Here is a 15,111-nt window from a genome sequence, read left to right as displayed (position 1 = left end):
GTATAATGAAAAAAGGCTTGGAGAGAGCACGCATCCCTGTCTAACTCCTCTCTTGATGGATATCCAATCGCTGATATTGTGATTTATCTTTATTGCTGCAATTTGATCAAAGTAAAGGTTTTGAATAATACGTAGATCCTTGTCATCAATTCCAATGTTATCTAGCATCTCCAGTAATTTGGTATGTTTTACTCGGTCGAAAGCTTTCTTATAATCAATGAATGCGATGTACAGATCTTTCTTCATTTCAATTGATCTTTGAGCGATATTTTTTAATACAAATACAGCATTTCTTGTGCCGCGGTCTGGCATGAATCCGTACTGTTCTTCAGCAATTTCATCGTTGATTTTGTTCTTGATTCGGTTCATGACAATGACAATTCATGAACAGTCTTCCATTTAAAAAAGCAATGAGTTGGTTTTTCATCTTTTTTGTGAGAGTCTATAAAACCGTCTTTCTTTTGTTGTATACAACTGACACTTGCGATGCTTATCAGCGTGGCAAGAATTTGTTGATTAACAGCATTTTGCAGAACTTGCTTCGGCAGTAGATATACTAAAATTGGAACGATACAGAGAAGATTAGCATGGCCCCTGCGCAAGGATGACACGCGAAATCGTGAAGCGTTCCATATTTCTTTAAAAAAAGAAAAAAAATTTTTTTTGCAGTACTAAGCTAAATATTTTCATAATACAATCAGAAAAAGTCTTTAAATTTCTATATAATATTTTGCCAATTTATTAAGTTATAAATTGAGTTGGCACACCGAACTATTTTGCCAATAAAAACTTGCATAAAGAGAACACTGGTCGTGAAACACAATAACGGTGAAACGCACACTAGTGTTTACATGACATTTGCAAACTTAAAATAAGCAACCCTATGCTCACAGACATTTTCGAAATTCGAAAACAGACGTTTTAATCAACCACCGGGACAGTGTGGCTGGACATCGCATTGGAATAGCTTTAAGCAACCCCCACCTAGAACATAATCTGATTGGTAGGTCGGAGGAATCGTATGCAAAGCGAAAATATGCTTCCCGGAAAGTATTTGTTGCCGTCGTGCTTTTTAACTCCTCAAGAAAAGTGTTTTTGGTTATAAGGCCTACTACTTGTACGCTGATACCTTCCGCGGGCCGCAGCGATACAGCGTGGCGGGCCGCATGCGGCCCGCCATTTGGTGACCCCTGCTCTAATCCAACAAGCTAAAACTTGCTATTGCCTGGGATTCCCCCAATGACGCGCCAAGGTGTTCAGATCAGCGAGTGCACAGCCTGGCTGAACTAAAACCATTGCTGTTTTCGCTGCCTTGTGACGTCATTTTTCTTAATTGTTTATGTTAAATAGCACTCGCCAAGCTGTCAGTGCACACCCAGCTTAAAGGTAATGACCGAAAAAAATTAAAGGCAATGACCTCAAACGTTGGAGTATTAAAATTAGAAGGGGACGAATTTTGCAATTGAAAAGTAAGCAATCAGCATGCAGCAAGATGTTAGAATATCACGAAAGTAAAGAACATCGACAACCGATAGAAATTTTCTTTTTTTCTGGATTTCTTGGGGTGTTCAGTGCACACCTTGAACACCCTGAATATACGCCACTGGTGTGGAATTGAGGTCATAACTAGACCAGCTGACCTGAATACGCACATTACAGTTTGCATTCAATAATAAGCATAAATTACTTTTAAAACTAACCTTACTTCAAAACAAAAGTACAATATTTTGCAAATCAGAAAAAATAACCCTCCCCTTGTGGTGGATAAGCCAAAAGCAGATGTAGGTCGCATTCCCTAGACCTAAACTTCATCGCCTGACCACCTAAAAAGTAGGTGTCTTTTTCATCTTGCTGTTGCATCACATATGTGGCGTGAAGTCTCACAACCACAAAGCCTCCTGACTTAACCTTGCAAACACCAAATTTCATACATCTTAAAACTTTTTTAGATATTGGATACGAGAATCAAGTGAAACAGCAAAACACTTGGCCTAAAAGTTCAGTAAAATTTTCTATTTTTCAAAGGCAACGTTATTTTTTAACGATGTTAACGCTGAAGTAAAAAAGGCAACGTTCATGCAACGACGTCTGTTACCAGTCAGCAAAAGTTTCCTTTTTCACACCTTAGCGATGTTAAAATGATGTAAAAACGGCAATTTTTGCTGATTGATGTCAAAACGTTTTTTTAAAAGGTCTAAAGGTCTATTACTTTGTCGTGTAGACCTCTCAAATAAGCTTCAAACCGTTGATGTAGGGTGTGGTTGCAACTATGAAATCAGATTGCTAATAGGGAAAAACTGCTACACATGTAATGAATGTAAAAGTTACGATATTTTGTATTGAATCAACCTTATTAGATTCAATCAAAGTAACGATATCATATTTTTACCAGCTGAGTAACTCAGTGGTAATGCGGGTAGGTACGAAAACAGTTATATACACAAGTGTTGTGCGCCACTTAGAGGAAGTAATCGGGTGTTCTTCTTGTCACGTGGGGTTCTCCACGACGAGGAGCTGGATCAAACTGGAGGCTGAAAAACACGAAACATCATTGCACCAACTTAAACTAGTTACTGCACTATGTTAAATTGTTCTCATTAACAATGCAAAAAAAGCGAATTTGGAATAAGAAAGTGATGAGAAAGGAAAGACCAAAAAACATGGGAAAACAGTGAAGGATTGAAGATGCCAACGATAGAGAGAAATGGTGGAGTCACTGCAGAAAACTGATCGACCCTGAGGTTTCGGAATGAAGACCAGGCTTTTTTGAAGCAAACTGGAGAGATAGATTGCACTGTTTCCGCAATAATGGCCACTAGTTCAGGCCCTTAGAGGCAAAAATGAGCATCTTTAGGCTAAACGTGTTACACGTTGTTTTTTTGCTTTTTTTTGTAGTTGATGAATCTAACTTCAATTTTAGTGGGTGCCGCAACTTTTTGGGTCACGTGATCACCCCCAAATCGGGGATTCCCCCAAGTCAATTTTGAGCTCTTTTCACGGCATTTTTATGCAATTAGATACGTTATTTTTTTACATTTGGACTGACTGCCACTACAAAATACACGAGATAAAAATCACACAAAATTATGTTATTAATGACGTCATTGTGACGTCATGTATTAATTTTTTGCTTGTTTTTTTCTTATTGTAGTCGCTTGTTTGTTGTTGGTGTTACTTGTTTGGTTACAATAAGTTACCAATGGTTTTTCAACTGATTTGATTAGTATTGAGTGTCAGTACTAACATATTCAAAATCTTAAGAAATCCAACTTCCGGAAAGTGGTTATTTTCAAGTTAGCTTCCAAGATGGCCGCCAAACCATTGAACAAAACAGTAAATTGACCATAACTCGGTCATCATATGACCAAAACATGTAGTTTTGGTGTCTATATCTAGGTTTTTCTACCCTGTGAAGTCAATGAGACTGTTCTCAGAATTGTTGAATTATCTGATAGCCTATAAATTCAATATGGCCATCCAAGATGGCCGCCAAACCATTAAAATAACAGTAACTTGACCATAACTCGGTCATCCTATGACCTAAACATGTAGTTTTGGTGTCTATATCTAGGTTTTTATACCCTGTAAAGTCAATGAAACCATTCTCAGATTTATTAATTCATCTGATAGCCTATAAATTTAATATGGCAATCCAAGATGGCCGCTAAACCATTAAAATAACATAGTAAATTGACCATAACTAGGTCATCATAAGACCAAAACATGTAGTTTTGGTGTCTATATCTAGGTTTTTATACCTTGTGAAGTCAATGAGACCATTCTCAGAATTGTTGAATTATCTGATAGCCTATAATTTCAATATGGCAAACCAAGATGGCCGCCAAACCATTAAAATAACAGTAAATTGACCATAACTAGGTTATCATATGACCAAAACGTGTAGTTTTGGTGTCTATATCTAGGTTTTTATACCTTGTGAAGTCAATGAGACCATTCTCAGAATTGTTAAATTATCTGATAGCCTATAAATTCAATATGGCAATCCAAGATGGCTGCCAAAACAATTAAAAATGTACAATAAGAATGTATTGTTTATTAATAAACCCGGTAAATTTCTATATATATTTGGGTTAACTGAGCAGGCATAAAGAGCTCATACGATGTGGTCATGTAGACTCTTGACATAATCAGCGTAAAGAAAGCAAATGGATCAAGTATTACTAATGCTCATCGCTGTCGCTCTCGATGTCATCGTCTGTAATTATGTGATTGCTGTATGGACACATGAACCACTTTGGCATGGTCCACATCCAGCATGGTATGGTAGCACATATCTCCGGCAACTACAGTGAGGTGAACACGATTCGCAATTGCAGTGATCATTTTCAGTAGGTTGTTCGGGGCAGCTTTTATGTCCGTCATGATTGGAACCATCTGATTATTGTCTACTTTCCATCCCCAGTCTAGAGCATCCATACCATCGTCAGTAGCCTACCCATCCTGACCATAATCTGGTAGTAAACTCTGAGGCAGTGGAATTTGGTAAAGGATGATGTAGGTGGCAAACGTTCAGGGTGAACAAAGGATTTGGCTGTTTTAATTTTCTTGACCAATGTATTGTATCGCTGTGTTTCTAGGTTACTACTGCCATCGTTGCCAAACATAACGGTCATAGCTTTGTTTCCAAGATCCTTAATGATGTGGTCTGTCTGATTTGGGAGAATAAAGCAATTTGCACATTCTTTGATTATTGGTTGACTTTTCACTAGTTTCTTGAAAGCGTCTTCTTCCCGATACCAAATATCCTTGACGTTGAATCACAACCGGTGAATGAAGAGGAGCTGTAAGCATAATTATGTCTGGTCCGATGATTGCTTTAAGTTTGTTGATGTCGTGTATCTTGGTTGCGTTTAAAGCCTTTTCGGAGCGGAAGTAGAGGTCTTTAATGTCTGGGTCAGTGTCAGCATAGCGTAGTATCAATATTAAAAGGTCCGTGTCTTCACCAATTAAAGTCGTACTATGTCGATGAGGGCTGTCCATCTGCCGTCTTGACGATGTCAACATCTGCATCACCTGGAGCGTTCCTCACATTGCAGCTTCTATTCCTCAGTTGAGCAGAAATTAATCCTTCCTTGTTGGAAGCTCGAGGCAAGAACTGCTCCTTCTTTCCAATGAACTGGGTGTCTACAGTAAAGTGAACAACCGGGTGGACGTTCATGCCGCGTCTTTGATGGGTATTGTCTTTGATAGACGGACCACCATATCCATCAAAGACCACCGTTGCTAAGCGATAATGACGAATGGTAAAATCTGCACACGACTGTGCAATAGACCCATAACTGTCTCCAGTTTCCATGGCACTCGATGCAACAAGAACCCTCCATCAAGGACGTAGTGATCGGTTTTCGAGGCAGATTCTTTCACTACTTCATAATCGGCTGACATCACACTGCTGGCATGTTCTGTGATGGCAGTAGCTATTTGAGGCATATCTTCTGCAAGAAACAGGGTCTGGATGTTACGTGGCTGTCACAAGTAATACTCGTCTTCCTCTCAACTGGTCTGAGTTTTTGGGAAATGACAGCAACAAAACTGCGTTATATCAACTGGTTCAACAAGCTGTGATAACTTTAGTCGATCCAGACTTGTTTACGATTGTTGTAACATCGTTAGATACAGCTCTTAACAATCAAACATTGGACATGCCTGAGGTTTCCGCATGTGATCACGAAGAGGCAGACACCCGTATGTTTCTCCATGTGAAACATGGAAAATCCGATGCCATAGTCAAAACAGTAGATACTGATGTGGTAATTATTGCGATTTCGTGTTTTGACAAGTTAGAAATCTGTAAACTATGGGTTGAATTTGGAGTTGGAGAAAAAACTCGCTTCATTCCAATCCATGATATTGTTTCATCTTTACCTCAATCTCCGATGATTTGCGCTTCTTTACCTTTGTTTTATGCTATCACAATCTGTGATACTGTTTCGTCTTTGGAAAAAAAGGCTTGGGATTGTTGGATGCTTAATCTTACCGCAATGTGTGGCTTATTTAACTCTAAATGTCTCAAGCTCACCTAGTTCTATAAATGACATACAAAAGTATGTCATAGCTCTTTATGGCTATGGTCCTACTATCACGGATGTAGACGAATGCCGTTATATGATGTTTAGTTTGTTTACCAATGGTTGCACTATTGAAAAGCTGCCACCAACGTCAGCTGCTCTGATGCAACATACACGCAGAGCGATACATCAACCTAAAATACGGAAATCAAGCCTCGTAAATGTTCAGCAACTACCTTCTCCTTTAGCTTGGGGTAAACATAATGATGCAAATCAGCTTGTTCCGTTTTGTCAGTCTACTTGTGGCTCTCGATGTTCCTGTAAGAAAAAATCCATAAAATGCGCAAGTCTTTGTTCATGCGAGTACGAAACATGCAATTCGACCACAAAATATCCAATCCTCTTTGATGTTTCATCTTCAATCCACATTGACGTTTCATCTCCAGTCCACACTGATCATTCAAGAAATGCTTTTGACTTTCTAAACTCTATCTTGTAACTTGAAAAAACTTGTCGTACACGAATTTTTTTAACATCAAATTACGTATGGTAGGAATTTAACATCGAAAACCGCTAGTTTTTTCATCTTGAATTAACAGTGTTAAGACTCTGACATTGCATCATCTGGGGTCGTGTATTAATTTGATTTGTAGATCATAATTAGGCCTACATATTATTTTAAATTTTAAAGTGGCACGACCAAAAGGGAAATTCACCCCTGGTAGCTGCTCTTCTGGTTATTCCCTTGATGACGTCGTTATTGCGTCATACTGTACTGGAATTATTGTTATACTTGCAATTGTAAAATTTTAAGCATTTGCAAAACTTATAATGAGAGTATTTGATCGCTTTTTCGGAATAAACTTACCTTTGGTTCCTGAATTTGAAGTTGCCTAGTTTTAATAATGTAATGATGACGTCATAAATGATGCAATCATGACGAAACTACTTTTAGGAATTGTGAAATGGTTTTAGTAACCGGTACTCCAACTAAAACCAACAGCAAACGACCAAAATAGGTTAAAAAAGCAAAAAAATATATGTGATGACGTCAAATAGACGTCATCAATCAAATTATTTTGTGTTTATTTTGTCTCACTTATTTCTATGTGCTTTTTAAGTTAAAATGTGCAAAAATCAAATATGTAATTGCACAAAAATGACGTAAAAAAAGCTGAAACGTGATTTCTGGGGAAATCCCCGATTTGGGGGTGATCACGTGACCCAAAAAGTTGCGGCACCCACTAAAATCAAAGTTGGGTTGATCAACTGCAAAAATATGCAAAAAAACAACGTGTAACACGTTTAGCCTAAAGATTCCCCTAAGGGCCTGAACTACACTGCTGCCTTCCAAGGAAAACGAACTACTGCACTAACAACAACGATCAAAGCATTCGCGTGAAACTTACAAAGAATATCTTAAGGTGTCGTCGAGTTCCATCAATGCCGCCTGGTTTCCGCATCTGTAGCAGTAATTCGGAGCGCTGAATATAGTGACCACATTACGGTCGTGGCACCAATTGTATCCCTGCAATAGCACAATGCATGTTAAAGGATTATCACATGGCATATGAATGGCCAGGCACCAACCTTAGGCCTATTTTAAAAACAATAGTTACGGTTATAGTGCCGGTAATCAACGTTTCCAGTTTCTTCTCAACTTGAAAGACAAAATAATTGCTCCATTAGTTCATGGCTCGGACTTTTTATGACGCCCGTCCTGGCAGCTCAGTTGATTGAGCGCCCGACATTGTGCACGAAGAAGCCTCCAGATAAGCAGCGCTGATTCGGCTCTCTGGAGTGTGTGCTTTAGCAAAGCATTTTAAGGATTGCTCTCCATTCAGTGGCATCAAGTAGCAGGCCTGGAAAAAATGGGGAATCCGGGAATGACATTCCCGGGAAATTTGTCGGTTCGCGGGAAATTTTGATTGTAAGAATCACGTTACTATAACGTCTTTCATTCACCGTCAACCGTCATCGTAATTTGCTGACACATTGCAGTTCCGACACTGATTCGTATCACTGCGTAGTGCGTATTTACGATTTCCAACTTGTACCTCAGAGCTGAACAAGTTCTTAGCAAAATTGCGCAAATATATTGCAGTAGTCCGCCCGAAAGCGTCGTAAAAAGCACGGGAAGTGTAATTGAAAAAATTCGAAATGTTTGCGGAGGTACAAAAACATCCACAAATAAAAAATAAAGACATTAGCAACGAGCTGTTCATTCACTGGAATGGGCCTCACATAAGCATGTGTAATAGCATCGTGAAACAAGCTCTTAACCTACATTTCAAAGGAAAACTATGGCATTTTAGTAGGCCTACTAATGACATTCGCTCGAAAATGTACAAAGTGTCTGCTGTGGTAGATAGACCAAACAACAAGAAATCGTCACCATTTTTTATGTCCTGGTAATGTATTTGTAGTAATTTCGCATGGGCAAAACTTGCTTGCGGTTTCTTTGATTTACAAAAACAGTTGTTTTAGCGTCGTAATTTTGATTTTGTTGTCAAATTAATTAATGCATTTCGTTATTCTTTGTGTAACCGACTGGTTGTTTTGTAGGTTACAGAAGTAATTTTCCCAACGTCTTGTAGGCCTCGAAATATCCGGCAGTCATGGCGGACATGACCTCCGAAATGACTTCGAATGTCTGCCGAAGCCGACTCATTGGTCGATCATAAATGACCGCCGCAAAATTCTTGACAAAAATAGAGCTAATGCAGCAAAAATATATTTTAAATTTGAATTGTTACAATTGTTTGTTTAACCCGAACAAATACGGAGCAGAAACAATAATAGTAGGCTAAAGGCAATTGCTTTAAAGATCACATTAGAGTGGCGTGGTTAACGAGCTGATGGCAAAAGTAGCCATTTTTACATCATTTCAACGCCTTGCAATGTTGCCTTGAAATAAAGTTGTCTGAACTTTTCGGCAAGATATGTATTCTAATTTTAACAATGAGGATTATTGCGTTACATTGATCGTTTGTTAAAAAGAAACGTCACAGAGAAGCAAGTCTTAGCTGGGTTCCGCACGTGCTAAGGCGAATGTGGCGACCTTATTCACGCTGATAGTGATAGAAATATAATTTCTGCACAGAAGGGAGGGTATTAGACACATTTGTCTGCTGTAGAAAATCTTCTTCTACAAACACGACTACACAGTAGACAGTACTGTAGTAAGATTTTGTGCAAAATCTACATGCAAAAAATATGTCCGGTTGAGATATTAAATGTCCGTTGAAAGGGCCAGTCCGGTAGGACATGCTTGACCGCCGGAAATGAATACAAACTTCGAAGCCTGTCTTATGTTCTCACTCAGCGAAACTTGTTGTGCATTCAGCCGTCTGGCCGTTTTTTGTGCTATATGCCTATATCGCTTAATAATTAGTTATGCTATTCATGCACATTGCACATACTATCAACCCGTTGGAGCATGAAGCATATTGTCAACTTGTCAAGTACGTAACAAGCGGCTCGTGATGTCGTATTGTTTCATGACATTCACACGGTGGTCGGTGAGTCAGTGGATCTAATTTGTAAGCATGCGGCGTATAATTTATTAAGCTATTGTTGTTGGCCAATGTATTCCGATCAAAGCGGGCACATCAGGCACAAACAGTGCGCCATGTCTGCTTACGAATACGATACCAAGATTCTTTATTGGAACTATGAAGCTACGGATGGCCGTCTATATTTTTTGCGTGAGACTTTTCGCCGGAAAACTGTAAACGGTGTAATTATGACGTCATTATCGTGATTGTAAGCCGCGGGAAATTTTTCGCTAAAAAACAGATTCCCGGGAAGCTAAACATTTTTTCCAGCCCTGATCAAGTAGATGGAATAATTTACAGGCAACACTTTGACAATAGGAAACTTCAATCTGTCAAACCGTCACCCCTCTCGGTGGTGACGGTCAAACTCGGTAACCGAGCTTGACTCAGTAGTTTAAATCATCTATGAGTACGCAAAACTGCCAGTTTTCTCAGTCCGAGGATAAAGATTCATAACAACTTTTTATTTAACAAAAGTCTTCAAACCAGAGTAAACGTGCGCTGCAATAAAAATATAACGTAGCTTACCTCCATGACAAGCTGATGGGCTCGAGATATCAAAGTAAGGCTGTTATGATGGTTGAACGTTTCCGATATGTCTTGACCAAACGTGTATCCAGCACCACGAGGGGAAATTCCCCAACCGCCTCGGTCGTCAGGGTCGGACCAAAGAAGATCACACATGGGCCCCTATGAACAAGGTTCTTTATAAAAAAATTACTTTAGAGATAATTGAAACAACTGAAGTAGTGGTTCATATTACTGCATGACTAAAGGATAACTAAACCTTGGCTACAATGTCTTGGAATCTCAACCATCGTGAAACCTGTAAAGATACAGGGTTGAGTGGTTAAAGAGACCAAAAGACACAATTGCTTTCTAATCATCCATGTATACGCCGTAACCTCACCTCATGCGGAACTTCCTGCAGTCGGTCAAGAGCACGAATGTGGTCAAGTGTGTCAATGGAAGGTGACAAACCTCCATGAAGGCAGAAGATCTATTAATTAAATAGAATGCGATGACATTTTTACTGCGATACAACGCACATGTGTTTTCGATCACACACTTTTTCGTTTGAGATTCTGGGATCGAAGGTCTATCCTTTCACCACCCCAGGTTAACGATGCTTTCCCGACTACTCTGGAAGACAAGAAAGCAGCCAGTCTTTGGCTTCATCATCTAACACACGTAGCCGTTCCGTTAGGTAGCTTCAATATGGTGCAACCGTTGATGATGTGCTCTGCGGTCTGTTCCTCAGCATTTATGTTTCGTATGCTTCCTTGTTGGATTCATAAGAAGTCATTGGTACACAGTTGAGCGCAAAAGCGCGTCCCTGGTGCGAAAACAATTGCGACGCACCAACGTCCAACGCCTGTCTGAGTAGGCCAATGAGACGAGTGTCGTTTTCGGAAATGAAAAAAAAGTAATCTGCTGGCATTTAAACTTTCATTCAGATTTCAGTTTATAGTTCGCCAATTATTATCACAATACTAATCTACCGATTCCAACGTGCGATGGTCACACATCAAAATGAATTCGAATCTCATCGAGTCTACTCAGTGGCTATTTATAGATATAACCATAACATTAAAATACAGTCTATCATGAGGCAGATAAAGTCGGACTAAAGGAAGTAGATGCAATGAATAGAACGAGATAAAGACAGTCGCTACAAGTACAAAACCGAAATTGGATGATGATGATCAAAAATATTGGAGGACAAACTCAAACACGTTCTGAGACTCACCTGGCTGTCTACTAACGCAGTCAGAGGAAGGTAATCAAACAGATCCGTGAAATATTTCCAAACGTTAGCGTTTCCATACTTTCGGAGGCATTCGTCATAGAAGCCATAAACTTGTGTAATTTGTCGGGACTCATGATTACCCCGTAAAATTGTTATCCTGTGCTTATAGCGAACCTAGGAAGAATGAAATTGCTTTAGTTGTTAAAATGATATGCCGTGGACCTAGACTTTACTGTTATTAGTTCTCAGAGAATCAAATATGAACCGATAAGAGAGCAAACTACAACCATGGTACTATTCAGAAAAAATAATTCGAGCTTTTCGATCAAAAATGGTGTCAAATCGGTTAACCAAATATTACACATCCATGATCACTGCAGTGTATAAATTGCAGCTCAAAGAATAAAGATCCATGAGCTTTCAACCTAATAGTTGTAGATAAGATGACTTGCGTACTTCTGGTGCCTATATTGGGTTACCACCTGGTGTTAATAATGATACCGGTACCTAGCCTTATTTCCGACGTTTTGTCAGCACTTTCTGTGTTGTGCCATTTACTGCTGACCAGGTAGCCTAGTGTTTACCTGTTTCAGTCCCCTTGATAAAGTTAGTCGTACTGACTCATGAAACGTCAGAAATATAAACCGGGTATCACTATTAACACCAGGTGGTAGCCTAACCTAGTAGAGTCACCAGAAAAACGCAAGTCATTTTATTTATCAAATGTCTGGTGAACAGTCACTCTGTATTTAATAGTTGTAGTCACATTTTTTGCAGCGAGACAGCCGCGGTGAACAGTCGCCCGTCCAGTTGGCCATGCAAAGAAGCTCTGCATCCCTTTGTGCATCGTATATGCAATTTTTAACTTTTTCACAGTCCTTCTCAATATAACATTCACACAAACAAAAAGCATGTGAAACAGAGATTTTAATGTGAAGAAGGGAGCGTTCTTTAGAGCTTTTAGCTCAATGCTGAGTATTCACTAGTACAGCGAGCAATTGCGATTTCCTGAACATAACGGTGTAGCTTCCACGCTAGCCATTTAGACCATCAAATCAACGATATGTTTCTCGGTAGCCAATTGTAGCAAGAATTGACAGCGATAGACATCGTGTTTCGCCCATGAGACTGGGTTCGTCAGTATTGCATCACTAATTCTGACACAAACTATTAGCCACCGCCTTTGCCAGTCAGTTTAACTCTTATCTTTGCAGAAAGAATGCTAGCTGCACAAAGAGAAAGATGGAAATTTCACTGAATATTTACTTTGTCAAACAATCAACCGTAATCCTAAATCAAGTAACTTGACCAAAATTTAACATTATTTTGGTAATAATGTAAAGCAACTCACTTTCAAAGAAACAAGGAGGGTGACAGTTTCGACTGAATAATATCCTCGATCAACATAATCTCCCATAAACAAGTAGTTTGTGTCTGGAGATCTTCCACCAATTCGAAATAATTCCATTAAATCATGAAATTGCCCATGAACATCACCGCATACAGTGACTGGACATTTAACTTCCTGAACGTTTGATTCCCCTTGCAAGATTTCCCGTGCCTGAAACCAAATCCTACTTTATTGGTTGAAAATCAGAATCCTTTGCTATTGTATAACCTTTGTTAATCACTCAACATCAACAGTTTACCAGCCTCATTTTTAACCATAAATCAATTTTGCCATCACAGCATCCTCAGTTTGATCACAAGAGCAAAAGAAATAATAAAATTCTTCAAACATTTCTAGTTTAGGTATTGTGGTGTAACACTTTCATTTCGTGCCACCATGGAAAGAATTAAATAAAACTACATAATTACTAATAAAGAAATGTAAGATGTAAAATTAAATGAAGTAAAAAACAGTATATATAACTTTTATCAATATATATTGAATATTTAGTATTAAATAGCAAAGTTGTCATCGAAAGTGCTTGCTTCTATTTCATTTTAAATTAGTTAGCACTGCTGGTGCTGGTATGACATTGAAATATTTCAACATTGCAAAAACACACAATTAAGAACTTTTCTTAAAATCATTTATATGATGTATGTACCCTAGCACAATTCGTTTTAAGTAATGGACATTTGGGTAATTTCTGGAAGGGTGACACTATTATTCTCAGCATAATTAATTTTAATTCAGTGGTTTCTATAATGAATACCTCAAATACCTGTATGTATACCTCTAATGTCACATCATTGCTTTAAACTAACATCTCTGAACCAGTGGCTTGATAAATAAATTGCTTATGAAGCCTGCATGATGTATTATATATGATATATATAATGCAACAGTTATTACTTTCTAAAACCTCTACAGCCTGTTTTACCCTAAAGGGGGATCATCAGAAAGTCCTAATCTATCATCTTAAGGACCTTCTGATGATCCCCCTTTTAAGAGGAAACACACTGTAGAGTGTAGAGGTTTTAGAAAGTAATAACTATTGCTTTTTACTTGACAATGAGCACTTTTTGTAGTATCTATTTATAGTATTTTCTGTTTTATAATATGTAGTAATATTCCATATCAAAGCAATAGAAGTTGTAATAACAAGATGAATGATTTTAGCTGGCAACAGACAGTACTGCACTATAGACAAATCTGTGTTGGATTAATAACATATGTATACTTAATACTTGGTCAAGCAAAATTCAAGTTTTAATGACTATTGGTTGGTAGGACAACAGATATTCTGAAAAAGTAGACATCACATGTGTGCCATTTATATTCACAATTATCATATCAAAAACGCACTGATTAGGTATATATACAAATACTATGTAATGTAAATATATATAAAACACAGTATTTTGACCTTATCACAAATTGTTTTCACTTGACTCTCTGTCAGCTGTTTACATTCAAATAACTGTTCAATCCATTGATCTAAATCTTTATTTGTTGGTTGATGTGTGCTTGCATCTTCCATGGTTTCAGATAAGTTAGTTATAACTACATAAATCCTGTAGAAAAACACTAAGCTGTGAATGTTACAAAACTGCCTGGCCACAATCGTGCAAATTACAAATACCATTTAGGTGTTGCTACTTTGTCATGTGCTAGAATGGTGCACTCACTCATTTGTTAAGAGTCCATGTCTTTTAGGCACCCGTCAAATAGGCGCGCACACTGTGGCGTCAGGACATTTAGGTGCTATTCCTAGTAAAGTCTGCAAATTGTATCAGCTCAGCTTTTCCTTTGGCAAAACCTAGTCGGGGTTTTGATGGAAAACTAAATTACTCTTCACTCAAGCCTACCACCCGCTTGAATATAGGCTACGGTATATTTTTTACTGATGTTTAGTGTAGTTATTATTTGACTTATATAACTAAAAGTGAACTCAGTCATGTTCGGAAACTTGAATAATTTATTGATAAAACGTTCGCCGACGCAAACCTGGACTAACAACAAATAAATGCCGAACACGCGCATTAAAATACAATATATTTTTCTGTTCAATATAACATTTTGTGTGAAAAGCATTGCCGGTTTAAGCAGCTTTACTCACGGAAGCCATGACATATTTTTCTGTTCAATACAACATTTTGTGTGAAAAGCATTGCCAGATAAAGCAGCTTCACTCACTGAAGCCATGACTAACAACCAGAGGTGGGCAGTAACTAGTTACAAAAGTAACTAGTTACTGTAACTAGTTACTTTTTGAGTAACTGTAACGGTAACTTCGTTACTATTTTCCAAAAGTAACGAAACGCGGAAACTAGTTCCTATTTTAGCACTTTTTCAACAGTTACAGTTACAAGTTACTTTTGTATT

General features: G+C 38.2%; 1 protein-coding gene and 1 non-coding gene across 2 annotated transcripts; one reads left to right on the top strand and one right to left on the bottom strand.

Moving 5' to 3' along the window:
* The first annotated feature begins 536 nt into the window (after positions 1-536).
* LOC145777822 (U6 spliceosomal RNA) lies at positions 537-639 on the top strand. The gene has a single exon (XR_014290389.1). It is a non-coding gene; the product is annotated as a U6 spliceosomal RNA (small nuclear RNA).
* A 1,284-nt stretch (positions 640-1,923) lies between these two features.
* LOC145777756 (serine/threonine-protein phosphatase 2A catalytic subunit beta isoform) lies at positions 1,924-14,307 on the bottom strand. Its single transcript, XM_082589201.1, has 7 exons — positions 14,153-14,307; positions 12,688-12,897; positions 11,337-11,510; positions 10,497-10,586; positions 10,115-10,276; positions 7,439-7,557; positions 1,924-2,531 (listed from the first exon to the last, which is right to left on the bottom strand). Exons 1-7 carry the CDS (start codon positions 14,264-14,266, stop codon positions 2,459-2,461), a joined length of 942 nt encoding a protein of 313 aa, XP_082445327.1. The 5' UTR covers positions 14,267-14,307; the 3' UTR covers positions 1,924-2,458.
* Between the last annotated feature and the right edge of the window lie 804 nt (positions 14,308-15,111).

The sequence above is a fragment of the Aplidium turbinatum genome, chromosome 9, assembly GCF_918807975.1.
Source record: "Aplidium turbinatum chromosome 9, kaAplTurb1.1, whole genome shotgun sequence".
In the NCBI taxonomy this organism is placed as follows: Eukaryota; Metazoa; Chordata; class Ascidiacea; order Aplousobranchia; family Polyclinidae; genus Aplidium; species Aplidium turbinatum.
Note: the sequence above shows the minus strand (reverse complement) of the source record. Positions and strands in the feature narration are given on the sequence as shown.